The sequence below is a fragment of the Zingiber officinale genome, chromosome 11B (genome assembly GCF_018446385.1).
Source record: "Zingiber officinale cultivar Zhangliang chromosome 11B, Zo_v1.1, whole genome shotgun sequence".
Classification (NCBI taxonomy): Eukaryota; Viridiplantae; Streptophyta; class Magnoliopsida; order Zingiberales; family Zingiberaceae; genus Zingiber; species Zingiber officinale.
The window spans coordinates 81,319,254-81,345,032 of NC_056007.1; the positions used below are offsets into that span (position 1 = coordinate 81,319,254).

At 43.2% G+C, this 25,779-nt stretch overlaps 2 protein-coding genes across 3 annotated transcripts; one reads left to right on the forward strand and one right to left on the reverse strand.

Annotated features, from left to right (window-relative positions):
* Window positions 1-1,082: 1,082 nt before the first annotated feature.
* Window positions 1,083-21,260, reverse strand: LOC122034974 (kelch domain-containing protein 3-like). Of its 2 annotated transcripts, XM_042594327.1 has the most exons (11): window positions 21,025-21,260; window positions 18,525-18,674; window positions 18,058-18,222; window positions 17,392-17,544; window positions 16,206-16,358; window positions 15,062-15,223; window positions 14,706-14,870; window positions 13,884-14,055; window positions 13,606-13,795; window positions 1,591-1,735; window positions 1,083-1,474 (listed from the first exon to the last, which is right to left on the reverse strand). In XM_042594327.1, the coding sequence occupies exons 1-11, from the start codon at window positions 21,218-21,220 to the stop codon at window positions 1,434-1,436; spliced, it is 1,692 nt and encodes a 563-aa protein (XP_042450261.1). In that variant the 5' UTR covers window positions 21,221-21,260; the 3' UTR covers window positions 1,083-1,433. The 2 variants fall into 2 exon arrangements, with proteins under 2 accessions (XP_042450261.1, XP_042450262.1); XM_042594328.1 differs by lacking the exon at window positions 18,525-18,674.
* A 2,151-nt stretch (window positions 21,261-23,411) lies between these two features.
* On the forward strand, window positions 23,412-24,079 carry LOC122034088 (glucan endo-1,3-beta-D-glucosidase-like). The gene is made up of 4 exons (XM_042593215.1): window positions 23,412-23,487; window positions 23,560-23,594; window positions 23,709-23,949; window positions 24,048-24,079. The coding sequence occupies exons 1-4, from the start codon at window positions 23,412-23,414 to the stop codon at window positions 24,077-24,079; spliced, it is 384 nt and encodes a 127-aa protein (XP_042449149.1).
* The last annotated feature ends 1,700 nt before the right edge of the window (window positions 24,080-25,779 follow it).

The window sequence follows — 25,779 nt, forward strand, 5'->3', positions numbered from 1 at the left end:
GTTGTTAAAAAAAAATTCAATTAATTTGATTTTTTATCAATTAATAAATATTTTATCATTTTAATTTGTTCAATTTTTATTAACAAAATTTGATTGATTTGATTAGTTTGAAAAAAATTAATTTATTTAGTTTCAATTAATTTAATTTTAAATGAGTACTCAGTGTTTCTTATATAAATGGAATCATAAAATATAATAGCTAAATATTGACCCATATCATATATCAAAAGGAGAAGGGAAACCTTGGCATAATGATAAATTATTGTCATATGACCAAATGGTCACAATTTGAATCCTAAAAATAACTTCTTGTAAAAAATGGATAAGACTGTGTATAATAGATCTTTCTCCAGAACTTCGCATGATCAGAATTTCGTGCATCGGACTATTCTTTTATCATATATCAAAAGGAATTTGACGATACAATGACATTGTTTAGAGACCTACCAGATTATTCAATTCACTATCTAATACACAATGAATGGAATTCAAAATTCTCAGTTACTTTAAAATGTGGCAATAAGAACGTAAGACATAAGGTACTTACAAATCATAAATAGATCATAAACCTTGGAGACAATTGGATTAAGTTTATTACTTAATACATAACTAAACTCAGGCAATTTGTTTACCGGTTATTAGAGACAAGACATTCTCTATAGTACTTTATGAAGGTCAGGTTCAATTAAATCTCATAGACACTGTTACACAGATGGCTAAGCTTTGCACCTATCCAGCATCTGATCAGGACAACAAATTCAATTGCTAACAAACTGTAGATGTTCAGCAGAGTTGACTAGCTTACATGGCTTGGATCTTTATTGTCCTTGGCAAGTGAAATAAGACAAGACTGCACATCCAGCCTTATGCTCAGTCACATGATAGAACTTTTGCTAAAAAAAATAAAAATAAAACAGTTATAACGACTAATTCGATTCGAATTTAATTTTAATTTTAAAAAAATCTTATTTGATTAAATTAAATAAATAGAAATAAAAAAAACTAATTAGTAAGGACTTTTTAAAAAAAAGTTATCGATTCAGTTAGTTGAAAAAATTAAATTTATTTAATTTTAACCGAATACTCAGTCTAATAAATGAGCTTTCTCGCATGACTATGTTACACAACTTGGTCCTTTATTGTCCTTGACAAGTGAAATGAGATACATCCAACCTTATGCTTAGACACAGAGCTTTTGCTAACTAATGGGAAACTTGAACGCAACTGATGACGGCGAAGGACGAAGGTTATTAATCCCTGGTTAGATCCACTGTCAGCCTGCCCAAGTGTATCGTACTGCCCATTCAAAGTTGGGTGTTAATCTTCAGTTTGTTAAATAGTCCATCATGCTTGCGATGCTTTATATGGTTATGGAGATCCAACAATCGACCACGAGGATGCCGCACCATTTTGCACATCTTCAAATGCCATTTTTATCTCATTTGCCTGCCGCTTGAATTCCATTGTTCAATTCCTGGTGCATGGTAAAATAAGATTACTGCAACTTCAAATGCCAATGGATTTTGCAGCTAGTAAAGTAGATAAATTGTGCAGAAAAATCTGAGAATTATTAGACAAGGAATACCATACCTTGATTCAGAAATGAGGATTCTGGGGCTGAAGCAGAGAAATTCCCAGATAGGTTCTGATCGATTGGAACTTTTGGGACATTGGAAGAATCATCATACTCCACGTCTAAAAGTACTCTAGACACCGGTTCTACATTCCACGATGCCTGTGGATCACAGTAAAAAACAACTTCAGCTTAGAAAACTAAACTCTGCCGATAATCTAGTGAACTAATGAGCATATTCGGTCAAACATCTTATCAGCTAAAAGCCAATTGCGAACACTAAAAATCAAATGGAAATTCTGTTAGGTAAAATCAATAATTTGAAGAACATCATGACATTGTATAAGTAAAACTCTACAATATGCATAAAATGAAACAAAAGACTAGTGAAAAGATAAAGAATCTTTCTTGGCATGCAATGAAAACGTAATCATCATCCTCATCGGGTAGTTTGTTTTTTCACAATTACTTGGGATTGACTACCAAGTACCAACATAGATCTTATCCACCATAAACGTATTTTTAGAGGTTATATCACTAAGAATATTCAAATAAAAAGTGCAGTGTAAAATATGAAATACAAACACAAAAAAGAGGGGTCAAACATTTGAGAAAACTTAATAAAGAAAAGATCACATTCACTCAATGCCACAAAGTAGAACATCAATCTAACATTAAATTATAATTAGTGCATCTTAAATCAATCATATAATCCTTCTCAAAGAAGCTGAAGATCAACTTCAAGACAAACACTAGTTCATAATCAGAAGCCACTCCATTATGAACTGCTCTAGCTGCTAGAAAGCATCAACTGTCCAGCAAATCCTTGAAGAAAAATCTTTGTATTACACCAACGAAGAATCTAAAACAGATGCATATTTGTGTGTAAAGTGGAATGCTTGCGGTATAGGTGTATAGGAGAGAGGTTTTAGTGATAGGAGCACAAAATTTGATGTCAGATTCCTGAATCTCTCCAATGGAAGAAGTTTGAATATTACTTCTGCAGTTTAATAGAATTATTATGAGAATCAATTCTTTATTCCTGAACACATTGTGGGGAGTAAGGACAAAGAACAAATTCTGAAAGAAGAATAGTGATCCGGTGATAAGGACGGGGGACCCTCGTGGGCGGAAGGTCAACGGTACGTGGAGGTCAAAGGTCAGGAAATTCAACCCTGAGACATAACCGAGCGGACGAAGCAGGCCGACCAACCGGACATTTCCGGTTGACCGACCGGGAGAAATCTAGCCGACCGGCCAAGAATCCCCTGAACCGAAGGAAGACAACCCGACTGGGGGTCGGGTTTCCGATGCTCAAAGGTAAAAAGGTTTTAAGGCTGAGCGGGATGTCCGTTCGGTCGGGGCACCCGGCAACAGAGGCAGGAGCAATCTCATCCGAGCACACGACCGAGGTAGAAGTGACATGCTCGCCGAGCGGCTTAACCGCTCGGCCCTAGAACAGACAGGGATCGCAAGAGGACAAAGGAGACAGGGGATAACATCATCCTCGAGACGTCTGCCGCCGACAGACAGCAGAATTGGCGGCCGAGCCGTACACAGGATCATACGATGGAAACTTCCACCGTCACATCCGGGATATGCTCGGACGATTGCGGAATGACGCCAGAGGTACTTTTCTGACACAGGCTCGTTAAGGTATGTTTGGGGAAGCGTGCACGCATCGGGAAGCGTGTCCGCGCTTCCCCGGGGTCCTATATAAGGACCCCAGACGTCGACGAAGGTATGGGCAACTCTTTACTGTAGCCACATTACGCTGCCTCTCTCGTTGCTTGACTTGAGCGTCGGAGGGCCGTCGCCGGGAAACCCCTCCCGGCTCGGCTTCTTTGCATGTTCGCCGGAGAGCTACACCACTAGTCGGAGATAGCGGATCGTGCCACGTCCCCAGCTTTCGTCGACTCAGCGCTCGAACAGGATCAAATTGGCGCCGTCTGTGGGAACGCACCTGAATCCGAGTCGAGAAGATGGAAGAAGCTGGACGTCAACTTCCGGTAACGCTCTCTCCCGAAGAGCTCGAAGCACTCGTCCAAGCGCGAGCAGCAAAAATCGTGGAGCAGCAGCAGAAAGCTCAGGCCGAGCGGGCAGGAGCAGCTCTCAATATGGGGGCAAAATAAGAGGCCGGCCGACACTCAGATGGGGGCGTCGCCCGCCCCGATACCTTTTCATCGGGCTCTGTTCCAGACGCCCTCGGAGGTAGCGCAGGCCAATCAAGACAAGGGATCTTCATCGGATGAAGCACCCGTCCGGGACGTCAGAAAAGGAAAGGTGCCCCGAACAGACTCGTCACCCGAGCGGATCAACCGGCAGTTTTCAGACGTCATTCTTCGCGATCCGTTGTTGAAGCATTCCCCCCGCGATCAGGGAGTACAACGAGACAACCGACCCAGACGACCACCTGGGTAAGTTCGACAGCACCGCCACTCTGCATCAATACACAGATGGTGTGAAGTGCCCAGTGTTCCTCACCACGCTTTCGGGATCGGCGCATCGGTGGTTTCGGAGATTGCCAAACGGATCCATCACAAGTTTCAAGGAATTCCGAACGGCGTTCCTCTATCATTTTGCAAGCAGCAGGCGCCACCAGAAGACAAGCGTCAACCTGTTTGCCACCAAGCAAGGCGCGAGGGAGCCGCTCCGAGCGTACATTCATCGCTTCAACCAGGTGGCCATGGACATTCCAACGGTCACCTCGGAAACAATGATGAACGCGTTCACGCAAGGGCTCGTGGACGGTGACTTCTTCCGCTCGCTCATCCGGAAGCCGCCCCGGGACTACGACCACATGCTGCACAAGGCCAACGAATACATCAATGTGGAGGAAGTCCAGGCGGCGAGAAGAAAAGAAGCCCCGAGTGACCAACCAGCTTCCGCTGAGCGGAAGCAGCCCATCAGTCACCAGCCACCCAGAGGGCCGCAAGCCGAAGCCGCCCGTCCTCATCAGCACACTCGGCCGCACGCCGTCCAGCAAGTCGCGGCTGATCGGCCCAAGCCCAGGGGGAAGGTATGGACCCCGATGTTTTGTTCACTCTATCAGTCGGCTACTCACAACACCCGCGACTGTCGGAGCCTCCCCCCATCGCTCATCCCGCGCCGAGGAGTTACCGCCGCCGATCGCCTTCGCCAGATCGGCAACATCGACAACGGAGCCCCGTTCAAAGGATAGAAAGGAGATCCCCCGAGCGGCAGCATCGGCAGCAGCCCGGAGCTCACCATCGGGCATCACACGAACGACCTCGACCTTCCGCTCGGGAGGAGGAAAATAGGGGCAACGCATCCCGGGGAGAGATCAACATCATCGCCGGAGGCCCGACCGGCGGAGATTCCAACAGAGCCAGAAAGGCACACGCAAGGCAGCTGAGGATCCACGCGGTCGGCTGCAGCCAGGAGAGGGCGAGCGGACCCGAGATCAACTTCGGGCCTAGGGACCTCGAAGGAGTCGAAGTCTCACACGATGACGCCCTGATTGTCCGAGCGGTAATAGCTAACTATACTATTCACCGCATTTTCATTGACACAGGCAGCTCGGTCAACATAATATTCAAGAAGGCCTTCGACCAACTACAAATAGACCGAGCTGAACTCCTGCCCATGACGACCCCTCTCTACGGTTCACGAGGAACGAAGTCTTGCCGGTCGGCCAGGTCCGGCTAGCTATCTCGTTGGGCGAGGAGCCGCTCAGAAGGACAAGGACCACCACCTTCATCGTGGTCGATGCTCCTTCGGCGTACAACGTGATCTTGGGACGACCGGCTCTCAACGAATTCCGGGCGGCCGTCTCTACCTTCTGCCAGAAGATCAAGTTGCCGGTGGAAGATCAAGTAGGGGAGGTGTATGGAGATCAACTGGCCGCTCGAAGATGTTATGTGGAGATGGTCCGAGCCGAGGCCAAGTCCGCTCGGAAAGTACCGCGGGTCGAGGTAAAAACTATAACCGAGAAACCACCTTCTTTAATTTATGAAGAAAAGGAGGAGGTGCAGATTGATTCTTCCCGACCGGAGGCCACCACCTTCATAGCATCCGATCTGGAGGAGAAACAGAAGGAGAAGCTGATCAAATGCCTACAGCGAAACTGCGACGTCTTCGCTTGGTCGACCCACGAGCTGCCAGGAGTCTCGCCTAGCGTAGCGCAGCATGAACTTCACGTCCGGTCGGACGCTCGACCGGTGAAGCAGAGGAAGAGGTAGAGAAGCTTCTGGAGGCCGGCCACATAAGGGAAGTGCAATTCCCGAGTTGGCTCGCAAATGTGGTTCTGGTCTCCAAGCCGGGCAATAAGTGGAGAGAGTCTGCATCGACTTCCGGGACTTGAACAAGGCATGCCCGAAGGACTTCTACCCTCTGCCCCGGATCGATCAACTGGTGGATTCCACAGTCGGATGCGAGCTGATATGCATGCTGGATGCATTCCAAGGCTACCATCAAGTGTCGCTCGCCCGAGATGACCAAGAGAAGGTTAGCTTCGTCAAGGCGGACGACACCTATTGCTACAATGTAATGTCGTTCGGGCTGAAGAACGCAGGAGCCACCTACCAGCGTCTGATGAACAAGGTCTTCAAGGAACAGATCGGACGCAACTTGGAAGTGTACGTAGACGACATACTTATCAAGTCCTTCCGGGCGGCTAATCTCTATGCAGACATGGAGGAGACCTTCCAAACGTTGAGAAGATATGGCGTCAAACTTAACCCTCAGAAGTGCCTGTTTGGAGCAAAAGGCGGGCGCTTCCTAGGGTACATTGTGACCGAGTGGGGCATAGAGGCGAACCCCAGCAAGATAAAGGCATTGCAGGACATGCCGCCTCCCAGAAATCTCCGAGAGGTACAGCGTCTCACCGGCCGGATAACGGCGCTGTCAAGGTTTATCTCTAAGATCGTCGATCGGAGCTTACCATTTTTCAAGATTCTCCGTAAAGCCACCAAGTTTCAATGGGACGAGGAGTGCGATCGGGCCTTCAAGGAATTGAAGACTTACCTGAATTCCTTGCCCGTGTTGGCGAAACCAGCCGTGGATGAGCCGCTCCGCATTTATTTATTTTCAACTGAGCATGCTGTGGGTTCAGCATTAGTAAGGCCGAGCGGCGAGGAACAGCCAGTGTACTTTTTAAGCTATATCTTAAAGGATGCTGAGTCTCGCTACACTAGTCTCGAGAAGTTGGCTTTCGCCCTGGTCCTTGCCGCTCGGAGGTTGCGCCCTTACTTTTTGGCGCACACCATTATTGTGATGACAAATAGCCCGCTAGCAAGGGTACTCCTGAACCCTGAAGCATCCGGACGACTCATCAAGTGGACGACGGAGCTGAGTGAATTCGACATCCAATACCAACCCCGCTCGGCGATCAAAGCACAGTCCTTGCCAGATTTTGTGACCGAGGTACAAAGGCCCGAGCCCGAAGCTACATGGAAAATATATATGGACGGATCGTCCACTCGGCTCAGAAGCGGAATTGGGATCATGCTACTTTCGCCTCAGGGAGAGCGGATGCATTTATCCGTCCGGCTGGACTATCGGGCAACCAATAATGAGGCGGAGTACGAAGCCCTCATAGCCGGATTGCAGGCCGCACGGCATGTTGGAGCTAGTCGGGTGGTGATCCACTCGGATTCCCAGCTTGCCGCTCAGCAACTCAATGCGAGACTCAGATTATACGCGGAAGCCTTTGAAAAACTCAAGACCGGCTTCACCGAGGTAGTGGTCCTGAAGATACCCCGAGCGGAGAACCAGGCGGCAGATGAGTTAGCCAAACTCGCAAGCTCAATATCGTCGGTCGTCATCCAGCAACCAATCGAGCAATTATCTTTGGTAGCGCACGTGGATTGGATGGATGGCCTCATATTCCCGAGCGATTGGAGAACAACGATCACGGAGTTTCTGCGCTCGGGCGCCACGCCGTCCAATCGGGAGGAAGCCCAGCTACTGAGGAGGAGAGCTGGCCGGTTCACACTCATCGGAGATCAACTTTACAAAAAAGCGTTCTCCCGACCTCTACTGAAGTGTGTCAGTTCGGAAGACGCCGAGTACATTCTCCAGGAAGTGCACCAAGGATCTTGCGGAGGTCATCCGGGTGGCCGTTCCTTGGCCAGGAAGATCCTGCTGGCCGGATACTTCTGGCCAACGCTACACGAGGACGCCGCTCGAACCGTCGCAACGTGTCTTTCCTGTCAGAAGTACCACAGTTGTTCTCATAGACCAACGGAAGAAATGAAAGCGTCCACAGTGTCCTGCCCGTTCAACCAGTGGGGCATGGACATCGTAGGACCCTTCCCTATGGCGACCAGACAACGGAAGTTTTTATTAGTGGCAGTGGATTACTTCTCCAAGTGGGTGGAGGCTGAACCATTGACCAAGATAACCGAGCACATGGTCAAGAAATTCATCTGGCAAAACATCATCTGTCGGTTCGGCATTCCGCGTCGACTCGTGTCGGACAACGGGCGGCAGTTCGTCGGAAAACAGCTCGAGGAATGGTGCAATGGATATGGCATTGAGAAGCACTTCACGTCTGTGGCGTATCCCCAAAGCAATGGTCAAGCCGAAGTAGCCAACCGGGAGATACTCCGGATTCTTCGGGCTCGGCTCGACCACATGGGAGGAAGCTGGGTGGACGAGCTGCCGGGGGTCCTATGGGCAATCCGCACGACCCCTAAGGAGGGAACGGGAGTAACGCCGTTCCACCTGGTGTATGGAGGCGAGGCGGTTGTCCCAGTCGAAGTCGGCGTATAATCCGTTCAGGTCCAGAACTACGACGAAGATAATTCCGAGCGGAGGCAGCTAGAACTGGACTTGATCGACGAGAAGCGAGCCAAAGCGTCCGTCCGGCTGATGGCCTACAGGCAGAGAATGAAGCAGAACTACAACCGCCGCGTGATTCCTCAAGCATTCCAGGTGAGCGACTTAGTCTGGAAGAAAGTGAAGCCGGTCGGGGACGTAGACAAGTTGGAGGCTCCCTGGGCGGGACCCTTCAAGGTTGTCGAGAAACTCCGATCTGGAGCCTACTACTTGGAGGATGAGAATGGACGGCGGCTGGATAGGAAGCGCAAACCACCTCCAGCCCTATCGGGCCGGATGAAAGGTGCGCTGATGTAACATATTTTCATGAATATGCTGTTCGGATGTATCTTTTGGCTGCAGAAATGAAAGTTATAAGAACAAAACAAGGGCACGAGTAAGGAACGGCCAACGGTTATCTGTAAGAAGGCATGGCGAAGACCCCGTGTCGTTCGGCCGGGGGTGTATATTATCCGAGCCTTAGGCTCGAGGGCGAAGACCCCATGCCGTTCGACCGGGGGGTATATTATACGAGCCCAATGCTCGATAGTGAAAACCCCGTGCCATTCGGCCGGGCGTATATTATCCGAGCCATAAACTCATTTCTGAAGACCATCGAGCTCCGACGTTAAACCCCAGAGTCGAACCGGCGACTATAAATCCCCCGGCCTGAAGACCGTCGAGCTCCGACGTTAAACCCTAGAGTCAAACCGGCGACTATAAACCCCCCGGCCTGAAGACCGTCGAGCTCCAACGTTAAACCCTAGAGTCGAACCGGCGACTATAAACCCCCCGGTCGGAAGACCGTCGAGCTCCGACGTTAAACCCTAGAGTCGAACCGGCGACTATAAACCTTCCGGCCGGAAAAAGATAATAAAAAGGTCGACTCGTGAGTTGAATGGACGATCGGCCAAGTTAGCGAAAATACTTCGTGAAAAATTGCGTCGGAAAGCTAGGAAGGCAAGACGAGAAACGGTTAACGAGAAGAAAAAGGGGAAGACGCGGACGACAGTAGTTCGCACTTCGATCGGGGGACACAAGTATTGACAGAGTAAGCTAATAAAAAGATGGCATGTCCATTAAAAGTCAGGCCCTCAGAGCCGATCGGAAGGGTTACAAAAAAACACTAAAGAAAATCATAAACGCTCCTCACTCTATGGGCTCGAAGATGGACTCCGGAACAGCTTCCAGCAGGCCGGCCATGTCTCGAGGAGGAATAGAGGTATCCTCAGGGAGATGGCCCTTGGCCTTCAGGTAGACAGTGGTCGCCCGGATGGCCCCTTCGAAGGACAGAACTAGCCGATCGCTGAGCTTGTCACCAAATGTGTCCGATCGAAGGTAGTTCTGTTTCAGCACCTGGAAGCGGTCAGCTTCTCCGTCCTGGTATTCCTTGAGCGCCGCTCGGGAGGCGTCGAGAGCTCCTTGGAGATCTTGCTTATCTGCCTGTAGTTTAGCTTCAGTGGCAGATCGACTCTCTTTCTCAGCAGATAGCAGGTCGGTCAATTCTGTAACGCGTTGATCCAGCGCTCGGACCTGCACCTTCATCGCGTCCAGATCAGCCACGACCCTATTTTTTCTGTTGGTGGCCACAGTGATCTGGTGGTCATGGGACTTGACTTCGACTTCGAGTCCAGCTACCCTGGTTTCCAGGCAGGAAGACTTGTGCCGCTCGGCCGCTAGCAGTTTTTCTGTCTGGGTCAGCTCGGACCTAAGCGTAGCATACGAGGGCCCTTCAGCCGGCACCCCTCCAGAAATTTGGAGTTTCTTCAACTCCTCCCACAGTTCGGCTAGACGATTGTTGACCGTAATGTTCTCCACCCATTGCTGCGTTCGGATGGGATAATGTCAGGAACCTGGTGAAGCAGTCGTAATAGTGTATTAAGAAACATACCCCGGTGGCTTGCTGTATATGACTGTCCGCTAGCTGACCGGGAGTCATCAAGGCAACCCGGGCCCTCGCATCTTCCCACGTCTTGGCAAGCGGCCCTCGAATAGTAACTTGATGCTCGGGAGCAATGGGCTGATCCGTCGCCAAAAGGAACTCCTCGGTGGGAAGACGGAGGACGAATTGGATCACTCGACGACCGCTCGGATCCGATTGGGAAGAAATGGCTCGGCTGGACGACTCGCCGAGCGGCGTAGAAATAATGTCCGAGCGCTTGAGCCGAAGGCGAACCAGGGGCAAAGAACTAACAGGTTGCGCCCCAATTGAAGCTACTGGCTGGTCAAGTTGGGAGGGAGTCCGATCAGACGAGATGGGCTCATGTGCGGCGGGTGGCGGGTTGATTGCCTCTAAGGGGGTGTCGACTGGCCCGACCACCGGCTCCTCCCGCGCAATGGCCGTCCGACGCCGCTTGCGTATTATCAATGGGGAATCACCTGCCGAGCGCTCCGCGCCCTCTGACGTAGGCTGCTGATCGGCCGAAGAGATAGCATCCCCGGCCGCTCCAGTTGCAGGGACCTGAGCGGCAGACCCTCGGGCCTCAGTTGGAGTTCCTCCGCTTTCGCCCTCATTCGAGCTGACCGGCTCGATGCCTCGATCGACCATCTCCTTGGCCACCACCGCCTCCATTTCGGCAGCTTTCAACTTCAGGCGATCAGCAACCTTGGCGCGCCACATGATGTCAGCTGCATAACAGAAGAATAAATCAGTTAGACCAAAAGGAAAAAGGATAAGGAAAGTGCTTACCCATGCTGCTCGGGAGTTTCGTTCGGATCGGGCTCAAGCCGAAAATGTACAACACCCCTTCGTGGAGTAGCTTGTTGATGTTGAACCTCTGGTCGGCTAATAGATTGGCCGCATGAAGATAATCCGGCTGGCTCTTGTATCTACCGAGGTCCGACGGGCTCGGCACAGTGGTCTGCCATTGGGTGCGAAAGGATGGCAGTTCGGGAAAGCGAAGGTAAAAATAACTTTCCTTCCAGTGCTTGTTCGAGGTCGGCATCTTATCGAAGAAGACGAGGCCGATCCGCGATTGGAAAAGGAAAGTACCCCACTCGGACTGTTTGGGATAGTAGAAGTAATGGAAAATTCGGGGGACTAGGGGAATGCCGTGCAGCTTGAAAAGGATTACTACGCCGCACAGCAACCTAAAGGAGTTAGGGACAAGTTGGCCGAGCGGAATTCGGAAGTAATTACAAACCTCACGGATAAAGGAATGTAGAGGGAAGCGTAGACCGGCCACAAATTGGTCACGAAAGAAGCAAACGGTGTCGGTCGGCGGATTGTGGGGCCGATCGGAAGAGGTGGCCAAAGCTAGTCTATGGTCAGGAGGAAGTTCGAATTCGTTAAGGAAGCGTCCCGCATCAGTCTCGTCAAACCGGCTTACCATGGTCATATACCATAGGCCGGGAGAGGGATCCGAAGGCTGCGAGGTGCTAGCCATCGCCGGGACAGTACCAAGGAAGAAAGGACCGAGGAAGGAAAAGTGAAAGGGTTGACGGAGAGAACAGAAACTATATCGAACGAATGCAAAGACCACCAGAAAGAAGAAAACGGAAGAAAGTAGAGATAGGAGAGGGCTTACTGGGAGCAGAGCGTGAAGGAGAGGATCGGAAGTTCATCAGAGCACCGAGGCAAGCGAACGTCGGGAAGATGGTTGCGAGAGGAAGCACCAAAAACACGAAGGCAAGAACGATAGAAGGAGGGTCAGCGTCGGTGCTTCATAAACCCCGGACTCGGTCCACTACAACCGTCCGATCCAGGTCATCGAAACAAGCGTTAGCATCGGACCGTCAGATTTGAACCAACGCATGTCCAATCAAAGCTGATGCCCTCACCGTACGATGACGGCGGATTTGCCAAGTGGCGACCAGCTATTGGGCGGCATTTAATGAGAGCCATTACTCGCGCGTGGGCAGCTTAATGAGGATTGGCACGAATTCCGAAGAGACCCGACAACTCCGACCGCCCCCAAAATAGAAGCGCAATAAACAGCGAATGGAAATCAAAACTACAAGGCATGGCCATCAACTCGTCGATCGGCCGAAGGGGCCTCCTAGAGCCGATCGGAAATACACTTTCAGGAGCGGAAAAGTGAATGTCGCTCAACCAAACTCATAGTCCAGTCAGTCGGACTTAGAGCCTCCTTCGACTAGACTTGAAGGGGAGGCATGTGATCCGGTGATAAGGACGGGGGACCCTCGTGGGCGGAAGGTCAACGGTACGTGGAGGTCAAAGGTCAGGAAATTCAACCCTGAGACATAACCGAGCGGACGAAGCAGGCCGACCAACCGGACATTTCCGGCTGACCGACCGGGAGAAATCTAGCCGACCGGGCGAGAATCCCCTGAACCGAAGGAAGACAACCCGACTGGGGGTCGGGTTTCCGATGCTCAAAGGTAAAAAGGTTTTAAGGCTGAGCGGGATGTCCGTTCGGTCGGGGCACCCGGCAACAGAGGCAGGAGCAATCTCATTCAAGCACACGACCGAGGTAGAAGTGACATGCTCGCCGAGCGGCTTAACCGCTCGGCCCTAGAACAGACAGGGATCGCAAGAGGACAAAGGAGACAGGGGATAACATCATCCTCGAGACGTCTGCCGCCGACAGACAGCAGAGTTGGCGGCCGAGCCATACACAAGATCATACGGTGGAAGCTTCCACCGTCACATCCGGGATATGTTCGGACGATTGCAGAATGGCGCCAGAGGTACTTTTCTGACACAGGCTCGTTAAGGTATGTTTGGGGAAGCGTGCACGCATCAGGAAGCGTGTCCGCGCTTCCCCGGAGTCCTATATAAGGACCCCAGACGTCGACGAAGGTATGGGCAACTCTTTACTGTAGCCACATTACGCTGCCTCTCTCGTTGCCTGACTTGAGCGTCGGAGGGCCGTCGCCGGGAAACCCCTCACGGCTCGGCTTCTTTACAGGTTCCCGGAGAGCTACACCACTAGTCGGAGACAGCGGAGCATGCCACGCCCCCAGCGTCCGTCGACTCAGCGCTCGGACAGGATCAAATAGGAAACTGTCGTGGCTAAATGAAATGGAAAACAATAACTTGGAGGCGTCAAAGGGTAATAGAGAATAAGAAGTTTATGAATTTCAAACTATTGAAATGAGAAATATTTCAAACTTTTGAGATTATGCCACCAGGAAAGCTTGTAACTGTGAATACATGGCTAATATAGAATCAACTAAGAGCATCAATGATAAAGAAGAGTTTGTTTAAGCAAAGATAGAAATAATTCAAACTAATTCAGATAAATTTAAATTAAATAGTTGTCAAATCACGGCAAGATAAACTTTCTTACCTTAACACTAGGCGTTAAATTGGTCAAATTTGAACCAAGAATATCAATAAAGGGGTTGGAATTTCTTGGTTTTTTTGCACCAGGACTATCAAGTTGCTCCTGATCTGATATTTTCCCTCTCTCAACAGGTGTACTGGTCACATAAGTAGGAAGGTCGGTGTTTTCCTTATTACTATTGTCATCAGCCATTCTGTTAGTATCAGAACAAATTGACCAACAAAGAAAATCAGATCATTTGAAGCTTTACAATTGGGGCAAAACAAAAGAAATTTCATTACCTGCAATGGACATGATTATCTTTGCTAATATTTGATGTGGAAGAAAACAACATGCCATGGAGCAATTTTCCGTCGATGATTGTTTCAATTACATACCCGAATTTGTTTAAATTTATCACCCTAGCCTCAAACGTGACCTTTCCAGAAGACTTGTGATAAGATAATTTTGAGTCTGTACAACAATAAATATAAGCAATAGTTTTAATTAAATTCAAGCACATTAATATACAACTGTATGAAACTTTGCCCTCCTTACATGGTTTAATTTGAGTTAAGGATATTAAAGAAACAGCATTACAAGCTGAATAACAAGAAAGCAAAGTTACTTGTGACAACCTTACAGCAAGGTACGTAGATAACTGATAGTTGCAAAAGCTACTATAGGTCTTTAACTATAAATATCAGCACAGTATCTGAATTTGGGTAGTGGTAAATGCCATATCCTCTACTTTATTCTTTGACCAAGGGAAATTAGACAAAAATCCCAATCATGGAACTGTACCTATGAGAGCCTAAAGTTTAAATTTGATCAAAATATTTTGGTGTTAACTTCAAAAAGTACCTAAAAGAGTGCACAAAGAGAAGACATTTTATGTTGCCAACTGCTAACAGGCATTAAAACAGAGACAAATATGAAGTCCGATAGAGAAAGGAAGATAAATGAGGCTAATCAATGGTTCCAAAAAATCTCACTGCAGAGTTATTTTTTCCTCACACCAGCCAGTTGAACAACACAACAAATTGCTTTGCTTGAGATTTTTCTTAAAATTTAATGTACCGAGGCAAAACAACAAACTAGGATATTCACATAAAAATTCATACCTGCCTGGTTAATTTCATGCAGTCGATAAGAATGCTTCAAAAAAATGTTATCCTTTATGTTTCCTGGATAGAGAAGATCCTCTTGCTGATACATTTTCTTCAAATCCCTTCTTATACAGAGCTTCTCTGGTCTTCTATCACATATCCCATTCACAATGGGGATATCTGGCATTATACACACCAAATAGAAACAAAGAAAAAAAATGCAAATACTATGAAATATTTCTGCAATCAAATCCTATCCACTAGCCCTAGAGGTTAACTAATTGGTTAGAATACATTACAGAAAGAACTCCAAGCAGTATGTTTGTGACAGGAGGGGAAAAGACCAAAAATATATAATCACTGTATCATACCTGTATGTAAGTAGTACATGTCATCAAGGGCGTAAAGAGATTCACTACATCCTCCTAGAAAGACAAGATCTCCTTTCCATTGGTCCAAGCAGTCACCAGCTACTGCGAAACGAGCACAGGGACCTTGGTTTTCTGGTATAACTTTGCTCCAAATCCGGCTCTCTAGAACCCCAACAAAAAGTTTAAATCAAATCAAAAAACAATATTTTTCAATCCAAAGCACGACTTGAATCACAACAAGAATCAAGTATACATTCTAACACTTTGACACTTTTAAGGTCTTCGTATGTTAAATTATGCAAAATAATATTTAACAGTAGGAGTAGAAACATATTTTTATATATACAGAATGTACTAATAAAAGTCACATGGCAGACTTTGTAGTGCTAGACACCTTTTCCATAGACCATGTAGATAAGAGGATTTGTAAACAAAGAAATAACTGAATGTAGGCAAAGGGTTTATACTTTACAAAGCAGAATTGGTTATGTGACTGAAAATAGAACATTTGAAGGGGAAAAAAAAATCCTTTTTGTACATCAACTGTGTCAAACACTAAGAATTTCTTAGAGGATCAAAGATCAGTAGTATGCCAATGAAATTGATAGTCAGCAAATGGAGAGGAAATAAAAACACGTGCTTAAAGCAAAATCACACGGGCCAAAATCATAGACTCACAAAATGAAACATTTTAACCACAGCTAGTTCCATCAACCTATTAGAGTACATTGAAGAGGAGCTTTGGTGCAACAAAAAAAAAACGTGTGACCTAAAGGCCATGAGTTCGAGTATCAAAAACAGCCTCTTGCAAAGTAAGGTAAGGCGGCGTACAATATACCATTCTCTGGAATCTTGCATTGGCGGGAGCTTCGTGCATCGGGCTGCCCTTTATGGTACAATGCCCATAGGCAACAAGGAATCTCAAGTAGTAGCTTTTTGAGAAGTATTTTAAAAAAAACAATGACAAGTTTGATGTTCATTCATAAATAATTGATGGTTTAACAAGCTATAATGAACTAGCAATATCATTTTACAAAGGATGCAAAACTTTCATAGTTATATTGCAGAAGCTGAAACCTTCATGGATTAACCAAGCCAAAATGGATAAAGTACAATCACAGGAATATATTCACAATGTACTTACCTACATTGAGGACATAAATGTCATCATAAAGGCTCTTAGCATCAAGGAAACCACCAAATACAAATAAATTACTCCCAAGTGCCACAGTTGTATGCCCAGCGCGCGGAGGAAAGATCTTTCCGAAAGTCTTCAGTGGCTCCCACCCAAGTGTGTCTGTTTTATGTGCTGAATATTAGTTGCCTACAGAATACAGGGCGTCGCTTTGACATACAAAAGAATAAAAATAAAGTTTTAAAATAAAGTTATAAATAATACTGGATATGACATAACTTGAACTTCTACAAAGAGATATGACCCTTTTATTCAAGGTCTGTAGGGTGATGTAATTTTCAACAAATTGTCAAAAAAAAAAAAAACCTATGTTTGAAGGATAAATTATCGCCAAATATTGTTATTTTGACAGGAATTAAAATCTCATTCCGAGTTGAGGTTTCTTACTCGACCAGAACAAGATGTGTCACTCGTGCCTAGTGCCGATATCTAGCAAAAACCCTAAAAAGAGGAGGAGAATGCCGCATAGCTTTTTGTGTGTTACAAAGAAGTTGGGAAGCGTTGGTGTCGTTAGGAACACTTGCAAGAACATCTTGGGAAGGCTACCTCAGATGGAGAATTAGGTGGAGGAGGACAACGCCTACCTCGTCATGCGTCATGAAATCTTGCAAAGCCTTGGTTGCAATGCCTACCTCATCGTGTGTCATGAAACTTTGCAAAGCCTTGGCCACAATGATGAAGGGCACCATATCAAAGTACATCAGAAAGAGTGGTGAATCCTCAACAAAGCCTTGTGGAAGGCTCATGAAACACTGTCAGATCACATTGCATACTCATTGCGTGTTGGAAGGTGGCATGAAGCCTCTCATGGAACAGTCTCATCGATTAGGGCAGTGTGGCAGTATCATACTTATTCAATGTGCCAATGTCTAGATAGAACAAAATGCTTTACATGTGACAACTGACACAAAATGATTCTTCAAACTATGATTTTGATACCAGCCAACTTATAGATCCCAAAATACCTTAAAAAACATGTTTTACTTTTGAGATTATGACCCGTAGTCATAATATTAATTAGGGAAATGCATGGATGGGGAGATCATACTCGCATTAGTTTTCAGTACAATTGTTAAATATGGACTTAGCTCTGGGATTACTTTGGGCTTCATTGACAATATTACAAGAAATATACCTGCATTTAGGATGTAAGCATCAGACAAATAGAAACCCGAAGAATCTTCACCACCAAGGACTATGATCTGGTTTTTCCATGCTGAGCAACTATGACAATCACGTGCAGAAGGTGGAGAGCCAGAAGTTACAGCCCGTTCCCAAGTTAGTTTCTCTATGTGACAGATAATGAGTCATAACATGAAAGACAATGATCATTAACCTACATAGCACATGAAGTAACATTATGATATTTGTGCTTGATCTAAAATCACAGATGAGTTTTAAGACAATGGAAATTATTACAATAGAGTCCTTGAGTTTTTAAAGTGCATAATATTACATTGTTAACAAGAGTAATATGGAAAGGCACAATATGTAGAGCATTTGAAATGAACAAAATAAGAAATGTCCTTTAAAATAAAGGCAGTTGCAATTAGCTATCTAACAGGCATGACCACAGGCAAAGTGATTCTTCTACATTATTTCCATAAGGAATTAAAGGGAATAATGAGTTCATCAAAGGTTCAAGAAATGAATATGTATAGAGATGTATAGTTAAATCAATGATAAACAAGTATATATACTATAAAGATGATGATGATGATGATGATTCCTCCATATACCATGACAAGGGCAAACTTGACTTCCATACAAATTTGAAGAAAAAATAAATGAGGAAAACTACCTGTATCCAATATGTAAAGATCATTATAATACTTCTCTTCTTGAGTCTCAGATTTCCCACAACCACCAAAGATGAAAATCCTCTTATCAACAAGTGCAGCGCCATGCCCTTCACGTGCATTTGGTCCCTCACCAAATAAATTTGGTGCAATCCAAGTATTTGATACTGCAGACATAGCCAAAGGGATGAAATAATATCAGTGAAAAACTTAATTTTAATGGAGCAGGAATAATCTTAGCATGTAAACTATTTTGAAGGAGAAGTGATGCTTATGCAACATCATTTTCAGTTGAATAAGTGGAGAAATTGGTCAAACTAAGTTGAACTGCATAGCTTTGCAATTGAATATCAAGAATTTCAATGGCATTTTCTGAAAATATAGCACCAACAAAAAACAAAGAAAATAATATGATACTCAAATGTATAAATTCATACAGAATTCAAATTGTATAAATTAATATACTCACATGTATCTAGAATATATGTGTCCTTGAGTGGATTCTTTCCATCTGTGCCACCAAAAACAAATAGTTTATCACCTAAAGTGGTGCAACTATGGCTATCCCTAGGTGAGGGCGGAGTACCCTTCAATGTTGGTTTACTCCATGACTTCATAGCTGTGAAGTTAATAAAAGTACAAAAGTCATTTAATTTATAGTTCTTGAAAGAAGTTTTTTTCCCTTTCAATTAGATAAAGAAACAAAACAGTATGTATGTAGATGAGAACATAGGAAAAGACATTTAAATGACAATGATTGGAAAAGTGAAAAACATGTTATTGCAAATTCATGAGATAGATTTGGCCCCTTGCACCTCAGTTACAAAGGTGGTATATGTTAATGAAAGAGCAATAATAATGAAAAGAAAAGATTCAGCATTACAGAACTTAAACATCCATGAAAGTTAACTGAAATGCTTGGGTTTTGTCTAGACTCTAGAACATCAATTTGACAAATAGCACTAAGTTATCAATTCAAATCTTCGTGATTAATTTGGTTACTACATTCTATACACTGAAAACCTAATGAACTCAAAAGATGTAGATGTAGATGTAGATACAACAAATTCAAAAAGGCGAACAAACAAAATATTACTAGACATATAGCTATTAACTAAAAGTCTGCCTCCCTACATGACTTGGCAAAACAATGTAATAGAAACCTTCTCACTCCTGGTATTCATATTTCACTGAAAAATATGACTACTGGTGGACTATGGGGAGATATGATTGATTTAGTTCTCTGTTACATCAATCAAACTTCAGATGCTTTCCAACTGTTTAGAACTATAGGCATTAAGAAATTCATACATAATTAGCAAAATATCAGGAATAAAATCCAAAACTTACAAAAGCACTCCTTTGTAAGTGACACAAAGATTTAGTGTCTACATTTTCATATGCGAATAATATGTTTACATGGAGTACAACAATGACAAAATGCAGAAAACATTTTGTTAATGGTTGTACAACAAAATTTTGGAATATTCTCTCCATTATTTAGTTATCATATCATGAAATACTCCATTATTTCATTACTAAATTTGTGTATTTCCAAATATCAAATCCCTAATCAATCATGTACAAATCTGTGTGTATTGAGTTGTTGCTCAAAGGAATAGAGTGTGAGAACCTTTTTCCAAAAGTTTACATGGTATCTGAGAGCCACTTTGTTGTCCTCATTATACAACTATCGTCTAAATCCCTTTGTTCTAACCACGTCACCTTATGCAACTATTGTTTCTGTGTTTGAAACATCAACGAGCAAACCAGCTTCCCTTGTGTTTTTGGTTGGAGGGGAAGCTCTAGGGTGATTGCAACCTTGTCTTTCCCTTCCCTATTGCAAATTTGCAACTAGGCCACAGCACCTCTAGCTGTTCATTGTGACTTCCTGCTCGACACCTTATGTTGCCTGACGTGACTTCCTGCTCCACCATGACACCTTGAGTCGCTCTATGGCTTCATGCTCTGCCATAACACCTCATGTCTCCTGCCGTGGTTTCCTGCTCCACCATGCACCGTCAGCAATCATCTGATACTACAGTCAGATCCAACCCCACTAACCGCTCCTACCTTTAGCTTTTCCTTGAAAGTTGCCTTGTCATCCTGTAAAACATGCAGATCATCCCAGAACCATGTAGGTCGTCTAATTTTGTGTTATGATAATCTAGACTTATGGGCATGCTTCAAATATCTCATTTCGAAGTTGCAACAAGTCATCATAAGCCAGGGGTGTCAATCTGATCTTGCTTTGGTAATCTGCAGGAAATTTTGGTTTCTAATCATCATTGCCCATGCTTGAAACAAACTGAAGATGTTGCAACATCTCCAATTTGGTGGAAATATTCTATCCATTATCTAGCTACCATATCATGAATTTATCCATTATTACATTATCAAACTAGTGTATTTCCAAATATCAATTCCCTAATCAATCATTTGCAAGTCGTGAAAACTACCTTTTCCAAAAGTTCAAATTTATTACAAGAAGATAGGCTTAGATGAAGGATAGATGACATATGATGCGTTCAGATGAAGTACAATCCTAGAGAAGTAATCATGCATGTTTAACCTACCTGGGATCCACCATGTGGGCAGAATGACAATGCAATTTGACAACTGCCCAGCAAATTCAACCAAATAGATTACCCTTTCCACATAAGCAAATCGTTGCAGGCATATATATCTAAAATGCATCGAAACACATCAGGAATGCAAATCTAAAATGAAAAAGAAGATAAAATCCGTCAAGCACCGTCATTGAAACATCAACTCAAATTTACGGCCACGTTAATGTCATGCACAAACTCGACACGGGACAAAAAGAAAGCAAAGAGGGCTAGCGCTCTCTCTCTGAAGAGCATTCGAAACAGAGCGCCATGCGACATCAAAAGCGTGCAATAAGGAATGATAAGCAGAGAACGAAGAGATCAGCGGGGCCTTCCCGCGCTATAGTAACCACGACCTACCGGTGTCGAAGACGTGGACATCGTTGGTCTGGCGTTTGTTGTGGCCGTACCCACCGAAAACGTACAGGTACCTTCCTCCCTGGACGGTGTTGCAGCTGTGACCCCACCGGACGCCGGGGCCACAAATCCCTTCCGCCTCTGATGCCCGCCCGTCGGCAACCTCTCCCGCGTCCGCGTGCACCACCTCCCACCGCATCCCAGGAATGGGTTTGGGCAAAACACGGAAATCCACACGAGAGGAGGATGAAGGAGGTTAAGACCGAGTAGAATTAATCAAAATAAATCGATTTTTTTTTATTTTAAAAATCAAACAGATAGAATTTTGTCATAAAAATAGAACTAGTTCATTTGATGTAATATTAATTAATTCAATTAATAAATAAAAATGATCAACGGTCTATTAAATCTATATAATGTTCCGTATTTAAGTTGTGGATTAATGGTCGATTAATATGTTATAATCCAGTACTAATACTTTAATTAATTTTATAACCTAAATCTAATTGAATAAATTAAAATAATCAAGATTTTTAATAATAATAAATAAAATTTTAAACTAGTCAAATTCATTACTATTTTTTTTATATTTACTCACATGTTACTATTTTTTTTATATTTACTCACATGTTTGCAGTATCCTACTGTCATGATGGAAAAAAATAAAAAAGTCGAATATGTTCGCTCCTAGCGCTCGTCAATTTATCCCAAGATTAATACACAGGAGATAAATCATAGCCAGTTACTAACCTTTGGAATAATAACTAACATATAAAGGAGACATTTAATTATCTCGATTTTATTAAGATTCGAACCTTAGATCTTATGATGATAAAACTTCATGTGTTAGCTATCCGACCTTCCCGAGAGGACGACATTAACATGATCAATAAACAATTGATATCAGTTTCTATATAATTTATTATTAAAATACCTTTGAAATAGCCAATGGCTCGGGCTGACCTATCCGAGTTAAGGGTGCAAATATGCCGAGTCGTTCGTGAGTCGCTCGTGAGCGGCTCAGTCAAAACTCGACTCAAGCTCGAATTTGACTGAGTTTAACTTGAGCCGACTCGTTTAACATTCAAACTGAGCTCGAGCTCATTTAACACTGACTCGAGGGTTCGTCGAGTCTTGTCAAGACAAGTTAATTTAATATTTCAATAATTAAAATTATTATTACTTTTAAAATGAAAAATAAGTCAGGAGGAGTTTGTGACTAGAACATGTCAGTTGATATATTTGATATTTACGATTTGAATCCCTACTTGAATAGGTTTTTAATTTACTTTTCTAAATCAAGCTTGAGCTTGACTTGAGCTCGACTCGAGCTCGAGCTCAAACTCACAAGAATGTAATTGAGGTCAAGCTCAAGTCGAGCCTATATAGTTTTCTCGAGCTTAAGTTGACATGAGCTCCAACTCGACTCGACTCGATTACGGTAGGAGTTGATCGATAAAAGTCTCCAAGCTGCCATCTACTTAATTAAGTTTTTTTTCTTCCTGACGCTCACATTCTTCCTTTCTCCTCCATCTCAAAGTCGCCGGGGCTAGAAGAAGAGAGAAGTATAAATCAATTGGATAAAATAATTCAATTTAACTGAGATTTTACTAGTTAAGTCTTAATTTTTTTATCTTTCTAAATTCGATAGACTTAGATTCAATTAATCCTGGAAGTGAAGTAAATAAATTAACAAAGTATAAGTGAGTTATGATATGACACCAAGCATCACCCATAGGTCAAACTCAGTGACCGTTAGACAATCTCTAACTCATAATATCGTGTAATTTTTATATTAAAATAGTATAATTTCAATATCAAATAATATTTCAACTCCAAGTCATGAATATCATATCACATTAAAAAAAATATTCTTTAAAATATTCTATTCTTCTTATTCATAATTTAATTATCAACCTACATCTAAATTTATTAATATTTTTATATGATATTTATTATATTTAAAAATAATTTATTAATTTACAAATGTAATTATAATTAAAATATATTAAATAAATTAAAAATAATAATTTTAATAAATTAAATCTTTACAAATATACATAATAAAATTTAAAAAGACTACTAAATATAAAATGACCTTAAAAAACATCCAACGTAAAATTCAAACCTACATGGAAATTATCCTTGCCTCTTACCATCAGGAAATTAACTCCAATTTCAGTTTCCCTATTTGCACTCCAAAACTGATCCATGATAATTATATTTAATAATAATTATGGCAATAAATCGAGTTATTATCATTCATCCTTACAGTCCTAATCAGGCCATTAATCCACGCCGCCTAATAATTCATCCTCTTCCTTCCTCTCCCATATAAATCCTCTGTCAACTCCACGCCCAGACGACCATACTCGACGGAGGATCTAGCAATGGCGAGCAAACTCGGAGCTGAGATCTTCTTCTCATCTCTCTGTTCTACCTTGTTACTCCTTTCTCTCTTCTCTGGTAATCCAAAATCACTCATTTAACATCTTTCACTTTTTCTCGAATCACTCACGCGTAATTACTCCATTGCAGGAGCTGCGAATCTCGTGCCGGCCGCAAAAGCAGACGTAAACAATTTTCCTCATCTTCCGTAGGATGATGAAAAAGATAGTTTTGATTCATCTCGAATGTGCATATAAAGCAGAAGTTTGTACAATTGCTTAATTTTAATCTGTTGGCAGAAAACCTGGTGCGTCGCGAAACCTTCGTCGGACGCTGCAACGCTGATGGCGAACTTGAACTACGCCTGCTCGCAGCTGCAGGTGGACTGCAGAGTGCTGCGGATCGGCTGCGCTTGCGCTCGCCCGGACAGCCTCATCTCCCACGCCTCCGTCGCCATGAACCTCTACTACCAGGCCGCCGGCCGGCACTACTGGAACTGCTTCTTCAACAACTCCGCGCTGGTGACGACGACTGACCCCAGTGAGTCGAGTCGCTTTTTGATGTTTTAATTAAATTGACGAATGCCATAGTTTTGTCTCCTAACTAATTGCTCTGAGTCATCATCATGTCTGTTGCAGGCTTCGATAGTTGTGTTTATGCATACATCTGAAGGAGGGAGACTGGCATTTTTCTGGGAGAGTTAGTTAATTAGGTTGTGTTTTCATGTGCAAATTGACAGTATAAGGTGGTCGATCATATTGTTTCTAGTGGATGAATTAATCTGTCAAAGCTCAAACAAAAATCTCTAAGTGGTTCAATTCTGATTCAATGTGCTGATGAAGAGGGGTGCGATTAGTTTATATAAATCTAACTGATAAAAGCATCTTTTATTAAACCAAAAAAATAAAACAGAACAGGATCGATTAAACCGCGGAAGCGAAATTGAATGTAATAGTGTAAATTGTGTTTGGTTTTAAAAGTTTTGATGCTTCTAAACCTTGACTCACTGAATATGATGATGTGTATTTCCCTATAGAGAGTAGGCTTAGAGACCTCTAAAAATGAATATGAATATATATAAACTTGTACATCACTGAGTTGGTTGAAAGAAACCACCATATCTCATGATTTGTGGATCACAAAGTGGAGATCATGGACCACTTAAGTACTCTATGAGAAATAACCAACATTCTCCCATTTGATTCATGTATCAATCACGTGCAACAATAGAAACAAAATACAAAAATCATGGTTATAGGTCCTCCAAAATAAGAGTATTATCTTCTATATATTACAATGCATATATGTGCACAAAACAAAATGAGAAAATATCAAACTGAATAAATCGTATGTATATTAAAGTTAAAACATTAATTATATTATCAAAATTCATATACATGATTCTTAAAATTATTTGGTGGCATGTCTTTAGTCAAAAGATTAGCTATCATCAATTTAGTATTAACATACTCAATGACCACTTTCTTCTCTTGAATATGTTCTCTTATGGCTAAGTATTTAATGTCGATGTGCTTATTTCAACTTCGACTCTTATTGTTCTTCGCCATAAACACAATATATAGCTGAATTGTCACATTACAATCTCAATGGCCTAGAAATAGAATCAACAATTATAAGCCTAAATATGAAACTCTTAAGCTATACACCATGTGAGGTAGCTTCAAAATAGGATATGAACTCGACCTCTATAGTGGAGGTAGCAGTTAGAGTATGTTTTACACTTCTCCATGATACAGTTCCATCAACTAACCTAAAAATATAACCAGATGTTGATTTACGTGAATCAACATAATCTATGAAATTTGCATTAGAGTAGCCAATCATCTCTAGAGTTTTGGTTCGTCTATACATAAGAATGTAATCCTTTGTCCCTTGAAGGTATCTCATTACCTTCTTCGCGGCTCTCCAGTGGTCAACATTATGATATCTCCCTAACACCCCAACACTTGGGTAATATTTTGAGAAATGTCATTTTCACATCCATTTGGTGCAAGTCCAAATCAAAATGGGCAACCAAAGACAAAATTATACAAAGAGAATCTTTCTTAGATACAGAAGAAAATGTCTCGATATAATCAATTCATTACAAAAAATATCCATATAGGAGTAGTTTTTTTTACTTTCAAAAGTGGTTTTCAACCACCCCTACATTTGAAATTGATCTTATACGTTATGCATATAATAACAATTTAAAACTACTTCTATATCTATAAATTCAAGAGCAGTTCAAATCACTTTAAAACCAAGTGTTAATGGTTTTGAACTGCTCCTACATGCCATGGATATAAGAATGATTTCAAAAATCATAAATGTTGTGAGTATAGGATCACCACCCCTCCTACAGGTAGA